This window comes from Emydura macquarii, unplaced genomic scaffold (assembly GCF_026122565.2).
Source record: "Emydura macquarii macquarii isolate MOO-44397 ecotype Brisbane River unplaced genomic scaffold, CSIRO-AGI_Emac_v2 contig_2141, whole genome shotgun sequence".
NCBI lineage: Eukaryota > Metazoa > Chordata > Testudines > Chelidae > Emydura > Emydura macquarii.
Genome location: NW_027132278.1, coordinates 54,353 through 71,090, shown reverse-complemented (window position 1 = coordinate 71,090; position 16,738 = coordinate 54,353). Strand labels below are relative to the sequence as shown.

At 54.5% G+C, this 16,738-nt stretch overlaps 2 protein-coding genes across 2 annotated transcripts in view; both read left to right on the top strand.

Annotated features, from left to right (window-relative positions):
* The window catches only part of LOC137160140 (zinc finger protein 271-like), a 150,583-nt gene that overhangs the window by 119,987 nt on the left and 13,858 nt on the right, over window positions 1–16,738 (top strand). The window lies entirely within an intron of this gene.
* TRIM72 (tripartite motif containing 72) lies at window positions 7,030–16,584 on the top strand. The gene is made up of 7 exons (XM_067558581.1): window positions 7,030–7,169; window positions 9,506–9,899; window positions 10,199–10,294; window positions 10,951–11,181; window positions 12,965–12,987; window positions 14,385–14,503; window positions 15,384–16,584. The coding sequence occupies exons 2-7, from the start codon at window positions 9,525–9,527 to the stop codon at window positions 15,953–15,955; spliced, it is 1,416 nt and encodes a 471-aa protein (XP_067414682.1). The 5' UTR covers window positions 7,030–7,169; window positions 9,506–9,524; the 3' UTR covers window positions 15,956–16,584.

Sequence of the window (16,738 nt, the reverse complement as noted above, 5' to 3'; positions counted from 1 at the left end):
AGTCTGTTTCTTACACACCACAGGCCTCCTTGTAAGGTCTGAGGCCTTGTTTTTAGGTTAAGCAGTAGCAGCCATATCAGGAGCAGCAGCAACCATAAGCTAAGTGGCCTGTAGTCACATCTTCACATTCCTGAAATTACTTCAGAACTAGGTAACATCAGGCTGCTAAAAAGGTGCCACTGTCTTAATGGTACCTACCACCACCAGAAAAAGAAACAGATCCTGAGAAAACTTTGATAGTATCCTGTCAGGAAAGGAATCACTTATCAACAGTTGTGGTTGTAAAACCTACACTTTTTATTGTTTTGTCTTTATGGCACCCAATTCTCTATTGTTTATCTGAATGATTTCTGTCTCATTCTTTAATTGTTTCTGTCTGTTGCATAATTAAGATAACTAAGTTGTGATCAATTAAGGTGGTCAGGTATGATTGGTCAAAGGATTATTGTGTAATATGATTGGATAAGGTATAGTTAAGCAGGACTCAAGTTTCACTATAAAAACTGGGTGTGATGCTGGCTGGATGGATGGGGGGGCATTTATGATATTACTTACCATTGAGATGTCAATCATGATAATTCATATGAGGTATGCCATGTCAAGTACTGTTAGAAAGGTTATAATTTGCTAAGTATGATTATATTGTTTATGTGCATGTGTCATTTATATTGGAAGTTAGGGATATGTTTGATGTGTCTGTATTTCAACTTGTACTCTGTTTCTGGGCAATACTCCAGACAGGATGGCTGCAGCACTTGCCTGCTTAATGGCCCATTAAGGAAACTCACAGGCCCTGGGAGAAGAAGCAAGGGATTTGCCTGATGAGTCACCAAGACTTATTCATGTGACCTGGATGGCATCTTATTTGTGGAAATTTCCACAAGCAGCATGGAAGGGGCCAAAGGACATAAAAAGGCAGCTGCACCACATCCATTTTATCTTCAGTCTTCACCTACCTCTGGATCAACTTCTCTACAACTGAAGCTGTGAAACAAAAAACTGAGACCCATCCAGGTACTGGATGTATACCAGAGGGACTATACAAGCCTGCAAACTCCACAATTCTATTAGAAACCTGATGTATATGGACTTTCAAATCATTTGTTTGTATCTGATTGCTTTAATCCTTTAACATTTCTCTTATAGTTTGTTTCTTTCCTTTTATAATAAACCTTTAGTTTTAGTTACTAAAGGATTGGCTGACAGTGTGGTATTTTGGGTAAGATTCAAACTTGTAGTGATCTGGTACTATGGCTGACCCTTTAGGATCAGGAGAAAAAACCTTGTTGGTAAAGAGCATAGAGTTTAAATAACTGGTCTCTTTACTGGACCTAGTGGCTGATTAGGAGCCAGAGCCTGAAATGCAGTAAAGGGGGCTGTGTGTATTAGTGGACTGGCTTTTTGATAACCAGTGTGGGGGATCAGAAGCACTGTTTGTGGCTGGTTGAGAAGCCTGGCTTCAGTGTCACCTACCAGTGCTGGGAGAATCTGCTCTCCTTTTGCAGCCTGCCCTGACCTTGGCATTTTCAGGTAGCTGCCCTAGGCACAGATGGGTCACAATGGGGTCCAAGAGGGAGACCAGCTGGAAGAAGGAGAACAAGACGAATAAGAAGGAGACCTGAAGGAAGAAGGATCCACCTCCAAGACACTGCCCAAGATCAGAGCTGCTAAGATCCTCTGCATGACCATGAGGAATAGAGGGGAATAATCGTGACAGCAACTAGAATCCTTGACACCAGGGCACACTGCTGACTCATATCCAGCTTTTTATCCACTGTTACTTGCCTGGCCATCAGGGGAAGTCTGCCTGCACCTGCCTGATCAGGATTGGTGAGCATAGCCTTGTACGCTGAGCATGTGGATTACGTTTGGTAATTAATAGAGGTTAAGGTTATTACTGTGTAAGACTCTCGCTGGTAAAAGATCCTGCAAACCCACAGTAGTATACACCAGGAGCCCTACGAATTTGGGAATGGGTGTGGGTACTTATATTAACCAGGTTAGTTTCACCTGGAGCCCTATGGACTGGGAATGGGTGACCCTGAGCCCTAAAGTGTGAATTGAGTAAAATTAGGGGCCTTCCCCTCCCCCCCCCCCCCCCAAGCCCTACAGATTGGGAAAAGGTGGGGTGCCCTAGTGTGTGGGTAACATCCTGACCAGGCCCTGGCTGTGCTGCAGGGATGCGGCAGATCAGACACTTGCTCTGGCGGTGGACACATGTCCCCAGGTGATAGGGGGCAAGGCCCTTCTCCCCAGTGTCAGCCCCCCTCTCGGGGTCATTATCTCCCCCCCCCCCCCTCCCCCCCCACCCACCCCCAGTCAAGCCTGCGTGGCCTCTGGGCTGGTGGTGTCTCCCTGTGCTGGGCGCTGCCCATGGTCCCCCTCACTGTCCCCAGCTGCTCACTCACTGTATCCAGCTCGGGAGAGTTCCAGCCCCGGCTCCCAGTTCCACCCTGCTTCAGTGCGGCACAGCTCAGCTTGGTTTCCTGGGCTGCTCCTCTGGGCCCCCTGGTTCTGCTGCTGTGGATCAGTTCAACTCCTGGCCTGGGCTTCTTCTCTTCTCCAGCCTCCCAGCCACTGGTTGCTCTGTCCTTAGCTTGGCCCCGCTCTCTTCCCAGGCAGCTGCAGCTCACCTGGAGGACGGGAGCCCCCCCATACCACTGCCCTTGACCTGCCTGCCTGTCAATCAGGCTGACCTGGTGCGTTGGCCTCTCACCACTGGCCCTGGGGGCTGTCCGTCTCAGGTTCCTGCTTCATCATGAAATGCCAACCAAAAGACCTACTGTGTGAGTAAGGGGCTAACAGACCCGACACCTGGTCTGTGCCAGCCGCATGTTTAAGGTCAGGACATGAGTCATTATTGCCCTTAGTCTGCGTTTCCCAAACTTTAAAATCCAGGGGTGTGTTTAACACGGTCTCCTCTCAACGGGCACTTGGCAGCCTGGCCCAGACCCACAATGGTATTTAGGTGCCTAGCTCCCACTGAGGTCAACAGGAGTTAGCTGCCTAAGTACCTCTGAGGATGAGGGCCCTAGAATGTATATTGAGGAAAGGTTTCTACAGGCCCCTACGTGCTGCCAGGGCATGGGGTGACCAGCTAGTAAGTGTGAAAAACTGGGCCACTTTTTTTCAGAAGGAGGGGGATAGAGTTGTGTACATAAGACAGAGACCCTAATAAGGTGACCAGACATCCACATTTTCCAGGGACAGCCCCCAGATAATTTCCCTCCGTTCCAACTTGATGTTCTTCTTTCCCAAGACTTTCATCCTCCTCCACAGCACAGAGGCCAACAGACTCGGAGTGGTGGCGCACTGCTGTGTCCTGCACAATCTCAGCTACGTACTTCTGGTGCCCCTAGCTCCTCCAGTTCAGCCCTTTTGGTCTCTTACCATACTCTGGTCTCTGCACTCCCTGCACAAGGCAGGTAATCCTACATGATGCATTTAGAGCAATAAACTCAATAACCCCCATACTGCTGCTAGGTTTCATCCTGCATCCTTTTTACTCCTGCAGCTTTGTTTGGTTTGGTTCTGTCATGGGGGTTTTTGGGTGGGGGGAGTTTATTGACCTACCTTTAGAAAATATTCATCGTGTGGGTTTGGCACTAAACTCCCTTGCACAGCTCTCTGGCTTGCAAGGGCCTCTGGTCATTTAAGAGCTAGTTTTTTAAACCGCTGTTCTCCCAGAGTTTCCCTGCCCCCTGGGTGCTTGTAACAGTCCCTCTACTCCACCAGCACAGGGCCCTAGCAGCAGTGGGTGGTCCCATCAGCAGGGAAACAACTGAAATCTACTACCTGGCTTCCCAGCAGCTCAACCTGACCAGTCTGCTTCCTCTGGGCTACTTCCTACCACACTCCTGTGGCATGGCTCCAGCAACAGCAAGCACCCAGTCACTGCTGCATAGTCAGCTGAAGGTAGCTCTAGCAATTCCTCCTACTCTTGGCCTTCTCCGGCAGCAGGACACTGCACCATACAGCTCAGCATCTGGTCCAGGCTCCCACCGAGGACCCAAAACATCCACCTCCTTCCCTAGCCCAGCACCAGCTGAGCTGTAGGGCTCTCAGTCTTTGCTTCTATACTTCCTGTCCTGCCCCTGTGCTTCTGGCAGGGGGGGTGGGGCTTATTTGGCTCCACCCACCAGGGGATGGGTAGTGGGCCTGCCCTCTCATAAGTCACAGGGAGGTCATTCTGCCTCACTACAATGCTAAAGGAGGGCAATGTGGCCTAAGGGATAGCACACTGGCCTGGGACTTAGGTGTTCTGGCTCTGGCTCTGGCTCAGGCTTTACTACTGGGTAACCTTGGGCAACTCACTTACCTTCTCTGTGCCTCAGTTTCCCCATTTGTAAAACAGGTTTATACTGACTTCTTTTGTAAAGTGTTTTGAGATCTGCTGATGAAATGTTCTAGATAAAAGTTGGGTGTTATTACAGTGCTCGAGGGTTTAGGGTTCAAAGTCTCGTTAAGAAGCTCTCAGCCTTGCCTAGCAGGCTGCTAGTCTCAGCACCACTGTCCCCCCCAAAACAGACCACCTTCAGTCAAGCAGCCAGCACGCAACAAACTCATCCCCAGGCTCACATATTGACTCCTCTACCTGGCGAGATCCTTCACCAAACTCCCGCGTTTGCCAGCCAGCTCTATGCAAGAAACCTCAGGTTGTGCATTGCCACAGCGTCCGGTTGGTTCGGGAACCGCTTTTGTGCAGTGTTACACCATGGCTCTTAACCAGCTGCTCAGAGGTAGCTGCATTTCGATGCTGCGTAGCATTGCCGGGGGGCTGCTAAGCAGCTGCTATGTCCCACCGATCTAGGGCAGTGGGATGTGGGAGGCTGACACCAGCACAGATGGGCTTAATGGGCTGATCTGGAGAAGCAAGGAGGGGGCTGGATGAGCCCATGGGTCTGATCCGGGGGAGAAGCATGGGGCAGGATACTGGGCTAGATGGGCCCATTGGTCTGATCCGGGCCAGCAAGGAGGGGGCAGGACGTGATGCTGGATGGGCCCCCTATTTTAATACTTTCTCTGGGCCCCGCCACAGTTCCAGAGAGCTGTGTGTATCACCCTGAGGCGGGGGTGGAGGAGGAAGTGGTCGGTAACACAGACAATCAACAGCCTGGGGTGAACTCACTGGGCCTTGAAGGTGGGATAGCAGGCCAGATGGGCCCATTGCTCTGATCTGGGAGGGCAAGCAGGGGGTGGGCTATCGGGTTAGATAGGCTGAAGGGTCTGATCTGAGGGAGGGGGCAGGATGCCGGGATGAATGGGCCCAAGGATCTGATCCAGAGTGGCAAGCAGAGGACATGATACTTCATTGGTGTCGGTAGGGTTGCTCTGGATTTTCACTGAGGCCAAGGATATCAGAACCCGGCTTCCAAGTTTCAGAATGTTCCCTTTGCTTTTTGTTTTGCTTTTTAGGAGCATCTGGTGATGAGACTCGATCCACCCCTCATTCTGCTGCAGAGACAAAGGCTGCAGAAGGTGGGTGACACTGATTATAGCTCTGCTTCTCTCTGTCTAACACAGAGACTCACCCATCACAGCCAAAGATGCGTTGACGGGGCTGCTTTATACCTGGCAACCACAAGTAGCTAGGCTTGCACACAGCCTCAGTGTCCCATTGATTCAGGACATTCATTTCCTGTCCCAAAAGCTTATTTGTGCGGTGTCACTGTATAGCTGTTAAAAGATGCTGTGCCCCACACCAGAGGTGGCTGCATTTCAGTGCTGGATGGGCTATCCCTGCATAGTGTTACTGTGAGGCAGTTACACAGCTGCTGTGCCCCACACCAGAGGTGGCTGCAAGTGTATCCCTGGAAAACAATTCGGGGCCTGGGAAATAGATGATGATGACGTTATTAATAATTCATCCCTTCCCAGGAATCATCTGCAGACAGACCCTGCTTCCCTCCACTGGGTCTGCAGCTGGAGCTGCAGGCAAGTGAGGTTCAGAGGTGGCTGCATGTTGACATTGGGTGAGCAATCCCTCAATATTCACACTGCAAAATGCTGGGATGAAACTCGTTAGGGAAGTGAAAAGATTTATATTAGCAATCGGGTTAACAAACCCCACTTCATTCTCTCTCTTTTCCTCAGACAGGCATTTTGTTGATGGGCACCAATCTGGAGGAGCTGGAACAAGGACTGCAAGGAGGCTCTGCCAGGCACTGGAGGACAACCACAAACAGCAAGTTGAGAAGTTTGAGGGGAAGAGAGACTCAGGCTTTCAGAGGGGCTGCAGCCAGGGCACATGTGGTGGTGCTCAGGACTCCAGTTCTAGTCCTTCCCTCTCACCAGGCTGCGCTAGGGCTCCTGGCTCAGACCAGATGGTACCACCAGTTCCTCCTCTAGGCCCCGCCCCAAGGTTGCCCAATGGTCTCAGATGCACTGGCCTCTGGGAGAGAAGTAGGGGCAGGGGGCGGGATCTCGGGGGCAGGGGCGGGGCAGGGTGGGGACAGGTTCTGGTGCTCCTGCTGCAGTAGTGTCCAGTTCTCAGACATTAGAAAGTTGGCCACCCTACGCCCAAGTACAGACAGCTCCATGCACCGCCACCGCTCCCATGCTGATCTCAGTGTATCCACCAAAAGTCTCACAACACCCGGCACCATCAACAGCTGCCAAGACTCTCTGCAACTTCTTGGCTGGAAAATGTGATCCCAGCAGCTGGCTGGGCCGAACCAGGCTGCTAGATCCTCCCCACCCCAAATCACAGCTGATCCATGCCCCCAAAGCCAGAAGGCATAGGGGTCCCTAGGTGCAGGGTGCTCCCCCCTCCCGAGGAGGGTATCCCATAGATCCCAGTTCCTACAGGGGAAGAGAATGGGATGCAGAATGGGACCCAGGCATCCAGGAGGGCACTCACCCCTAGCAGGGAGAATGTGATGGGGAAAGGGAGCCGTGTCCCCCCCACACCAACAGCTGTCTGAGCCACTCACCTGTCACTCTCCCTTCCCCCTCCTACTCTGCAGACAAAAAATTGGCCAGCATCCTGTGCTTCCCAGAACAGCCGCGCATTATTAATCTATATATAGAGGCGGGGAGGGGCCGATGGCCAGTCGCGCTGCGGCTCAGCCTGTCCCAGCACCGTCAGCTGCTCCTCGATGCCCATCCGATCTCTGCGTCTCACTGCCCTCCAGCCGGACTGTGCTCCCAGCCCATCTCCTCTGATCTCAGTAAGATGCCGCTTTCTTTATCTCCCATCCGTAGTTGTGGCTGTGGGTATATTTCATTGCCCTCTGGGCTGCATGGAACCTATAGCGACCGGGGTGGCAGGATCCAGGTTTAGAGTGTGGTTGGGAAAACTCGAAGGGAAGCGTCCTCTTTCTACAGTCGCAGAGCGGGGCAGGCCGCGTGGGCAAGGTCAGAGAATATGCCGGTGGAGATTGGGCTCAGAAATACTCAGAGTGGCACCTCTGTGACCCGTGGCTGGTTGTCTGTGTCTCTACATCTCTCTTCCGTGCGTCTGTCTCCACATCTCATGTCTTTTTTTTTTTTTTTTTTTTTCTTCTCTCTCCTGCGCGTCGATTTAACCCCGTGGCTGACATTGAGCCCGGCTGTTTAGCGGAGGGTCAGCATGTGTGTGGGATAAGCACGGAGGGTGCAGGGTCAGAGGAGGGAGCTAGCGGGTGGGGAAGGCTGGTGGGGAAGGCTAGTTGCTCTGGGCAGGGACTAAAAATGTTCCCAGTGAATTCTCTGGGCGTCTCGCTCTGTTTGTGTTTCTTCTCTCTTGCCTGTGCGTCCGCCTCACTCCCTTTGTCCTTCTCACTTTCCCTTCCCAACCCTGTGTCCGACATTCCCAACACAGGGCAAAACTATCCAGGCTGCCTTTGGTGCACGCCACACCCCACTGGAGCAGGTGTGGGGTTAAAGCATGAGGGGAATCAGTCTACCCATTCCCTTCTACTTTAACCCCCTCTGATTGCCCCTCTGGCGCCTTAATCCCCGCTGCTCTTTGGACAAGTGGGGCAGGACATTGTGCAAGCCAGGCTGCCTCATCCCACTTGGGAAATGGCCTTTATTGGTTCATCAGAAGTGGTCTTGAGACGGGCATGCATCGTGGTCTGGGGTGGGCTCAGCCCTGCAGATGGCTCCCCACCATAGCTACAGCACAGCAAAGGATGCCTAGATTCTAAAGCCAGAAAGGATGATTGTGATCACCTAGTCTGACCTACTGGTTCATACAGGCCAGAGAACTGCCCCATATGTAAAACCACCCTGCCCCCATATGCACCCTATACCACATCTTGAACCTCCGCTAATATCTGCCCCTCTGCCAGCTCCTCACACAACACGCAGCAACACAGCGTGACTTTGCTATGCACTGTCCCCTGCTATACTGCATTGGCAACTCCAATGAAGAGAAATGCGCTCAGTCACCAGGCAGGGCGAGGGAATGCATGCAACACAGCAGGAGAAACTCAGTTCTCTGCACTGCACTGCAGCAACACAATGCAACAGACAACGTCTGGGAATCAAGTCTGCACTGCAAAAAAATGAAACGCATGTATCACAATACAGAATAATTCCCTGCAACCTATAATAGACCGAGTGCATTGCAAAAAGGGACGCCACCCAACACAGTAAAACAAATGAATAATTATAGTGAAATATATACAAATATCTAACTCTTTCCCTCAGAACACTTTACGAATGGCGATCAATATCATTTTACAGCTAGCCTCCTGTCCCAGGGCTTACCTAGCTTTAGAGTTCGAAAGGTTTTTCTAATATCAACTTTAAATCTCCCATGCTGCAGATTAAGCCAACTTGTTCCCGTCCTATCAGCACTCCATCGCAATAGTACAATCTGTGCAACACAATGCAGCTCATCGCAGCGAAACGCAATATTACGATCAGTGCACGCCAATGCACCTCACTACACCAAAACACTGTGCAGTGCAATACAATTGATGCGTGGCTGGGACATGGAATTCACTGAGATAAATGCTTTGAGCTTAACTAGAGTACGGTGCAGTGCCCTGCCACACCCGGCCTGTGGCAGCAGAGGGAACTGAAGGCCATACATAGTCGCCGCCGTGCAACACGCCACTGCAATGCAATAAAACCCGTGCAATGCACGGTAGAGAAATAGTGTAAAAACAAAAAAACCGGGCAATACAACACAGTCAGACACAGCTCCCAGGGAGAGGCAGGGATCAACAGCCGAAGAATCTGCTGGCCACGAAGTTGCACTCCCATTACTATGTCAGTGCCAAGCCAGCTATTTATAGCTATTTGTCACCTTGCAGCTATGGGCCCAGTAGATACCACGCAGGGTTAACATTCCTCCACCTCCAATATGTCCGGCTACACAGGCCAGATACATGAGGAGACAGCACAGGGGGAAGGTAAATGGCTAATTTATCCCAAGCAGGGGCAGGTTGAGGGGCGGGGGGGCGGTGAATGGGACGTGGTAGCCATTCCCCTGTAGGGGGCTCTGGCTCCAATCTGGGACTGGCTGGCTCAGAGGATGGGGTACCTGGGTCATCTTCTGTCCCCTCTCTGCCAGCCCATCCTAGCGCCCAGCCATGTCGAACTCCAAGCAGCGCCTGATGCAGGGCATGCACCAGGATCTAAGCTGCCCCAGCTGCCTGAAACTGTTCAAGGCCCCGGTGACGGCTGAATGCGGCCACACCTTCTGCCTGGAGTGCCTGTCCCGGGCCCCGGCCTGCCCCACCTGCCAGGCCCCCACCAAGGTGGAGCAGCTGCGCATCAACCAGCAGATGGAGCACCTGGTGCAGTGCTTCCGGCAGGTGCCCCACGACCACTGCGAGGAGCACATGGACCCCCTGAGCGTCTACTGCGAGCAGGACGGACAGGTCATCTGCGGGGTGTGCGCCTCACTGGGCAAGCACAAGGGCCACAACATCATCACGGCTGCTGAGGCCCACCAGAGGATGAAGGTATCAGAGACAGGGGCCCATCTAGCCCAGTATCCTGCCTGCCACCCTGGATCAGACCCATTGGTGCATCTAGCCTGGTAACCTGTCTGCCACCCCAAATAGACCCATGGGTGCATCTAGCCCGGTATCCTGCCCCCACTCTGCCACTCTGTATGAGGCCACAGGCTTATCTAGCCTGGTGTCCACCCCTCTGAGTCATCTTGCATCAGAGCAGTAGGCCCATCTAGCCCGGTATCCCGCCACGTCCCTATTGCCCTGGATCAGAACAATCTATTCATCTTTTTTTCTTGGTTTCTCAGAAACAACTTCCCCAGCAGCAAGTTCAACTGCAGGAGGCACAAGTGCGTAAGGAGAAAACAATTGCTCTGCTGAACAGACAGATAGCAGAGGTGGAGGTGAGATAGCTGGGGTCCTCTGTGGGTGGGTGGGTGGGTGTGCGCCCGCGTGTTTCAGGAGATTTGTACGTGCACGGTGGAAGGGGGTGTGTTATGTGTTTTGAAACAGTGGGTGAATGCCCTGTTAGCTCAAAGGGATTCCACTGGTCTGCCTGCCAGCACCCAAAAGTTACACTCTTCTCCTTTCAGCAGGTGTCAAGCTACTCCCAACAATTAAGTCCTCACTAGAGACCCTACAATAATAAAGCAGTGTGTGCAACCCCAGTATCTCTAAGACCCTACAATAACATAACATTGTATGCAACCCCAGTGCCCATGAGATGTTCACAACAACAAGCCATGTATAGCCCCTAACAATGCCAGGAGACCCTACAAGGACAAAGAATTGTGTACACAACTCCAGCACTGATGAGAGACCCTACAATAACAAGCCATGCATAGCCCTAGCAATGTCAGGAGACCCTACTTGAACAAAGCAACCCATGCATCCTCCATGTTCATGCAGGCAAATGTGGGGAGGGGTTGCTGGGGGGCTCCCACCCCAGGGATTGGGGCGGATCAGGGAGGGGAGCTGCTATGGGGGGTAGTTGCTGGGGGGATTGGGGAAATGGGGTGGGGAGGCAAGGCAGTGACCACCCCCTGCCCCCCGGCTGCAGGACACGGTGGTGCGGTTCAAGCAGCAGGTGTCGGAGCAGCTGGGGGTGATGCGTGCCTATCTGGGGGCGCTGGAGGCCTCGCTGGGCCGAGAGGCGGAGCGGGTGCAGCAGCAGGCCACGGCCGTGCTGCAGGACGAGCACAAGACCATGGGCCACTACCTAGAGCAGCTCAAGCAGATGGAGGCCGTGCTGGGCGAGGTGCAGGAGGAGAGCCAGACCGAGTTCCTGAGGGTGAGGCCAGACCCTGCCCCCACCCCCTGCCCCCGTCTGTCTGGGACCCTGCCGCTTCATCTGTCTGTCTGGGATCCCATCCCCCACCTCTGTCTATCTGGGACCCTGCCCCATGTGTGTGTCAGTCTGTCTGGGATTCCATCCCCGCCTCTGTCTGTCTGGGACCCTGCCCCATGTGTGTGTCAGTCTGCCTGTGTCCCCATCCCCTCCCTATGTCTGCGTCTGTCTGCGACCTCCGACCCCTGTCTCTGGCTGGCTGTGATTCTACCCGCTGTGTCTGTGTGTCTGACTATGACCCCATCCCCACATCACTGTGGCTGTTTGTCTATCTGTGCCCCCCCGCCCGGCCTATCTGTCTATGACCCCCAACCCCCCTGCACCTGTCTGTCACCACATCCCCACCTCCGTGTGTCCCTTTGTCTATGACCCCCGCCCCGCTGGATCTGTCTGTGGGCCCCTCCTCCCTGCGGCTGTGACCCCCCACCTCTGCCCTGCGTCTGTGTGTGACCCCACTTCCCTGCTCTGTCTTTCCATGACCCCACATCCCTGTCTGCCTGGGACCCTCCCCCCGTTTATGTTAATTTCAACGAAATAAATAGGCCCTGTTGTCAGTACTGTTAACCTGGGGTCCGAGGACTGAAAGAGACGCAACCTGGCCCTGTCACTGGCCGACGCTGAACAGTTAAACTGTGTGTGGGGGGGTCCCCGCACAAAGACCTCGGCCTGCTTAGTCCCAAGGCAAATGCACCATTAACCTCGATTAAGGGTACCGGAAAAGCCGGCAAACCCATCGAAGCCTTTGAAGTGTCAAGTATTCAGTACGGCTTTTCTCTTAACAACATCCCATCTTCCCTTTCCCTGGAGCTGCCAGGTTTTATATGGACAAACCCCCTGGTCTGATGGTCTGCTGGGTGGCGTTAAAGATGATGGTAACTGTCCTTCTGGGGGAAAGAGAAGTGAGCTGGCGCTGGCATCTCACTGTGAAAGCCTGACCCTTTTTCCTTTAAGACAAAACAAACCCACCCAGAAAGGGAGGGAAAAGAACAGCAAAGACTTTTAAAAAAAAAAACCCCACCACTTCTGACTCTGGTGCTGCCTCTCGCTTTCAGCCTCACCACAGGCCCAACTGATCTGCCGCTCTGAGACCTGGCAACCTCGTACCAGCTTTGGCCTGTTTATGGCATTGCTGTTAACGGCCTCAGCAGCTCACAGCAGTGTTACTGAAGGTGGAGATGTCTTGACCGGCTAAGCCAGCCTATTACTAGCTAGAACGCAAAAGGAGAGAGAGAGAGAGAGGAAAGAGAAGAAGTAAGATGGAGGAAGGGAAAAGCCCCACAAGGGTGACAGCTGGAGCCCCAGTCTCACAGCCCTGCGGGTGTTCAGGGTTTAGCCAGGGGAGGTGACGGTGCTGTCTGGGTCCTCTATCTGGCCAGGACTGTGATATAGTAGACCCATAGCAGATGATGGATGTGGCCTTTTTAGCTCAAGCCACGGGTCCCACGGAGGACAGTTTGTGCCCAAAGCTAAAGTCTGTTCCCCTCCCCAACACAAGCATGCACGCTCCTGTGGGTCTGGGTGTGTGACCCACACACTACTCTCCCCCCTATAGTCCCCTACTCTCTGTGTCTGTCCATCCCACCCCCGGCTCTGTCTGTTTTTTTAACATGATGCTCTTGCTGCTGTGGTTCAGGAGGGGTGGGGGGGATGGGGTGGGGGGGGGATCAGGAATGGGGAGATGCTCCAGTCTGAGCACTAATCTTCATCCTTGTCTTCCTCTCCACAGAAATACTGCCTGGTGGCCAGCAGGTGAGCGCCCTCACTCTTCTGCCCACCTCCTGATGTTGGCCCTCTACCGCGCCCCCAGGCCTCCCATAGGGCTGGGGACATCGGACCGAAAGGGACTTCCTGGTTCACCTGCTCTTGCAGCCCCCATCAGCTCAGCCTGGTCAGAAATGGATCAAGCTCCATCCTCAGACCAGTTCGGTTCCTGGCCCCCACGGCTCCTGCTGGGAGGCCGATCCAGACCCTCCCTCCTCTGATGGCCAGAAATCTTCTTTTTTCTAGCCTCCCTTCCTGCCCTGTTTGTCCCCATCCTCTGGTGCCAGCATTGCCTAGAGCTCGGCTCCCTCCTTTGCTGTGTCTGTAGAGCGCACTCAGACCCCCTCAGCCTGCGTTTCGCTTGGCTAACTGAGCCAAGCGCATCCAGCCCCCTCTCCGCCGATTGGCCCTGCAGCCCGTCTCTGTGCCGGGTCTGCTCTGGCTTCATCTTCGACGTGGGTGCCCAGAATCGGACACCGGATTCCAGACACACTTGCCCGCAGTCTCCTCCTTGGAGCGTCTGACCCGTGCCTTGCTCGTTCGCCGGCTTCCTCTCGCACACATGCTTCTTCATAAGCGTGCCCTGGCTCACTCTTCTCACACACCGCGCCTGCCCTCACACACATGCTCCTGGCCATACTCAGGCCTACTGCACACTCACCCTTTTTCACCCCCTTCCCTTTGCACACCAGCTCAAGCCTCCCCTCCACACACACGCAATGTCAGTATTCCTGGCCCACTCCTTCCCGCCACACATTTCCCCTTCCTTTGGTGCCTTGCATTAGGGTAACACCTCCACGTTCCAGCCAAAATAGGGGCCCCATTGTGTCAGGTGCCATGCAGACTCCCCCCCCCCCCCGACTGAAATCAAGGCCCAGCAGGTGCTGCACAAACTCCCCAACTAATATCGGGGGCCCCATTGTGCCAGGTGCTGCCCAGACACTCAGTGGGAGACAAGGAGCTCACTTTCTTGGCAAAAAAGGGATTATTAGCCCCATTTTACAGATGGGGAAACTGAGGCCAATTCAGTGACTTGCATGAAGGGGTTTGGGACAGTGCTAGGAATTGAACCCAAATGTCCTAGGAGTCAAGCTGGGGCTGTAACCGTGAGGCCAGCCTGCCTTTCCCATTGCACAAGGCCAGAGTGCCTCGCTCACTGTGTGCTGCACCCAGCTCTGCACCCGCTCCTCCCCTTGCACACTCAGATTTCAGTAACACAACATTCCCTGCCAGGTGCGTGGATCCAGAAACTAAGTTGCACGGTCTTGATCTCCCCATTTCTCCTTATCCTCCCCATCTGACCTCCCTACACACCCCCATCCCTCCTGGTTCCCCTCCCCAGGCATGTTGCTCCCCCTGCCCCACTGGCTCTCTCTTCTCCACAGGCTGCAGAAGATCCTGGGGGAGTCCCCACCCGTCGCCCGGATGGACATCCAGCTGCCCATCATCACGGATGACTTCAAGTTCCAGGTGTGGAGGAAGATGCTGCATGCACTGATGCCAGGTAGGGCGTCAGCAGGCGATGGATCAGTAGGGGGTGCTCTCCCCTGGCGGCAGTTTGAGGGGGAGTCAGGGTGCATTTCAAATGAGACTGCTAATGACTTTTAAATATCCCTGGCATTTTCCCAATCGTCTGAGAGTTAACTGCAATGTGCTGGCAAAATCCCAGCTGTGGTGACTCCCTTCTGTCTCCCAAATTCTATCTTCACTTTCCGTGAAGAATTGCGGTATGGCTGCTAAACAAACCCTGTGCCCCACCCCAAAGGTGGCTGCATCTCAGTATCGGGTGAAGCAAGGGATGCCTGTATAAACAGCCCCCAGACCCAGGGCTGAATCTGTGTAAACAGCCGCCGTGCCCACCCCAGGGCTGGCTGCATCTCAGTGTCGGGTGAGACAAGAGATTCCTGTATAAGCAGCCCCCATGCCTACCTCTGAGCTGGCTGCTTCTGTATAGACAGCCCCAGTACCCACCCCAGAACTAGCTGCATGTCAGTGCCGGGCAAAGGATCCCTGTATATATCCAAGGACATATTCTATTCCCCTTTACCCTGCACAGCAATCAGCAGTTGTGCCGGGTTCTGAGTGAAGTGATTGGCTGAAAAGACCCATCTCAGAGCCGGGAATAGAGCCCAGGAGTCGTGGGCCCGGTGCAGTGCTCTATGCACTGGCCCCAGTGTGCAGGCAACCCTTGACTCCCCCTCACCTGAGATCCTGGCCTCCCTTGAAGGGGACGCTGGGGGTGCTGCCTGGGAAAGAAGAATTAGGAAAAATGGGGATGGTGGGAGGTGGCAAGGAGGGAAGAGGTGGGAATTTCGGGCCCCCTTTCCAGGACCCCACACAAATGTAGCCATCACTGCTAGTTTCCTTTCTTCCCCTCCCGCCAGCGGTGGAGAACCTGACCTTTGACCCAGACACGGCCCACCCCAACCTGGTGGTGTCGGAGGACGGGAAGCGGGTGGAGTGCGTGGAGCACAAGCAGCCAGTGAGCTCGGACGACCCGGGCCGCTTCGACAAGTCCAACTGCCTGGTGAGCCGGCAGAGCTTCACCAGCGGCGAACACTACTGGGAAGTGACGGTGGAAGACAAGCTGCGCTGGGCGCTGGGCGTCATCTCAGCTGAGGCTGGGAGAAAGGGGCGGCTCCAGGCCACCCCCTCCAACGGCTTCTGGCTGCTGGGCTGCAAAGAAGGCAAGAATTACGAGGCCTACGTGGAACACAAGGAGCCGCGGCTGCTGCGGGTGGAGACCAAGCCCAGCCGGATCGGGCTGTACCTCAGCTTCGAGGACGGGCTGCTGGGGTTCTATGACGCCAGCGACGAGGACAACTTGACGCAGCTCTTCGCCTTCCACACGCGCTTCGCCACCACCCTCTACCCCTTCTTCGACGTCTGCTGGCACGACAAGGGCAAGAACAGCCAGCCCCTGGTCATCTACGTGCCGGAGCCAGAGGCCTCGTAACTGCGCCCTCCCCGGAGCTGCAGGTGTCGGAGCCACGCCCGACCACGCCCCACGTCACCGGATGTGCCATAACCTCCCCCCCCCATCAAAGGAGGCACCACGGCCGCACCCGGCCATGCCCACACTGCCAGATGAGCCATGGGCACGCCCCACCCCGTCACCAGCCACACTCCGCATCCCCAGAGAAGCCAGGCTTTGCCATGCCTAGCTATGCCGGACATCGCCAGACCAGGAGGCCCCACAACCACGCCTGCATCGCTGAACGTTCTGTGGTTCCATTGCCGGGCGCACTGTAACCAAAACTAACCGCGTCCTACATCAGCAGAAGCTCTGTAACCAGGCCTTTACCGTGCCCCCAGCAGTCCAGAGGCGCCATTACCATGCCCGAGCATGTGTCCATCACCAGAGACTCCCTGGCCGTGCCCACATAGCTGCAAGTGCTGTCACCACGCCCCAGGCTGTCACTGCTCCTCTGGGCATTCGGCGCCCATGCAGCCTAGCTCCCTGGGACGGGCCGTGACCCGAGCTGGTTCCAAGCCTCCTGGATCTGTACAGCCCCAGCCAGGGTCTGAGCACATTCGCATCCCCCCAGATACGGTCTCCAATAAAACATGGTCCTGTCCACTCTGCCTCCTGCGCGTTCGTGTGTGTCTGGACTTCTCGCTGCCGTATGGCCCCTCCAGTCAATCTGTATAGGATCAGCTATATAGTTATATGGGCCTGGATCCCCAAGTAACTGGGCACTGTACCAGCATTAATGGATTTATCCTCCTGGCACACACC

What these genes read in the sequence shown, in the direction of transcription:
- TRIM72 (XM_067558581.1), top strand. Translation starts at nt 9,525, where the DNA reads ATGTCGAACTCCAAGCAGCGCCTGATGCAGGGCATGCACCAGGATCTA. An exon ending in AGGCCCACCAGAGGATGAAG is followed by an intron (nt 9,900 to 10,198) that starts GTATCAGAGACA and finishes TTGGTTTCTCAG; the next exon opens with AAACAACTTCCCCAGCAGCA. An exon ending in TACTGCCTGGTGGCCAGCAG is followed by an intron (nt 12,988 to 14,384) that starts GTGAGCGCCCTC and finishes TCTTCTCCACAG; the next exon opens with GCTGCAGAAGATCCTGGGGG.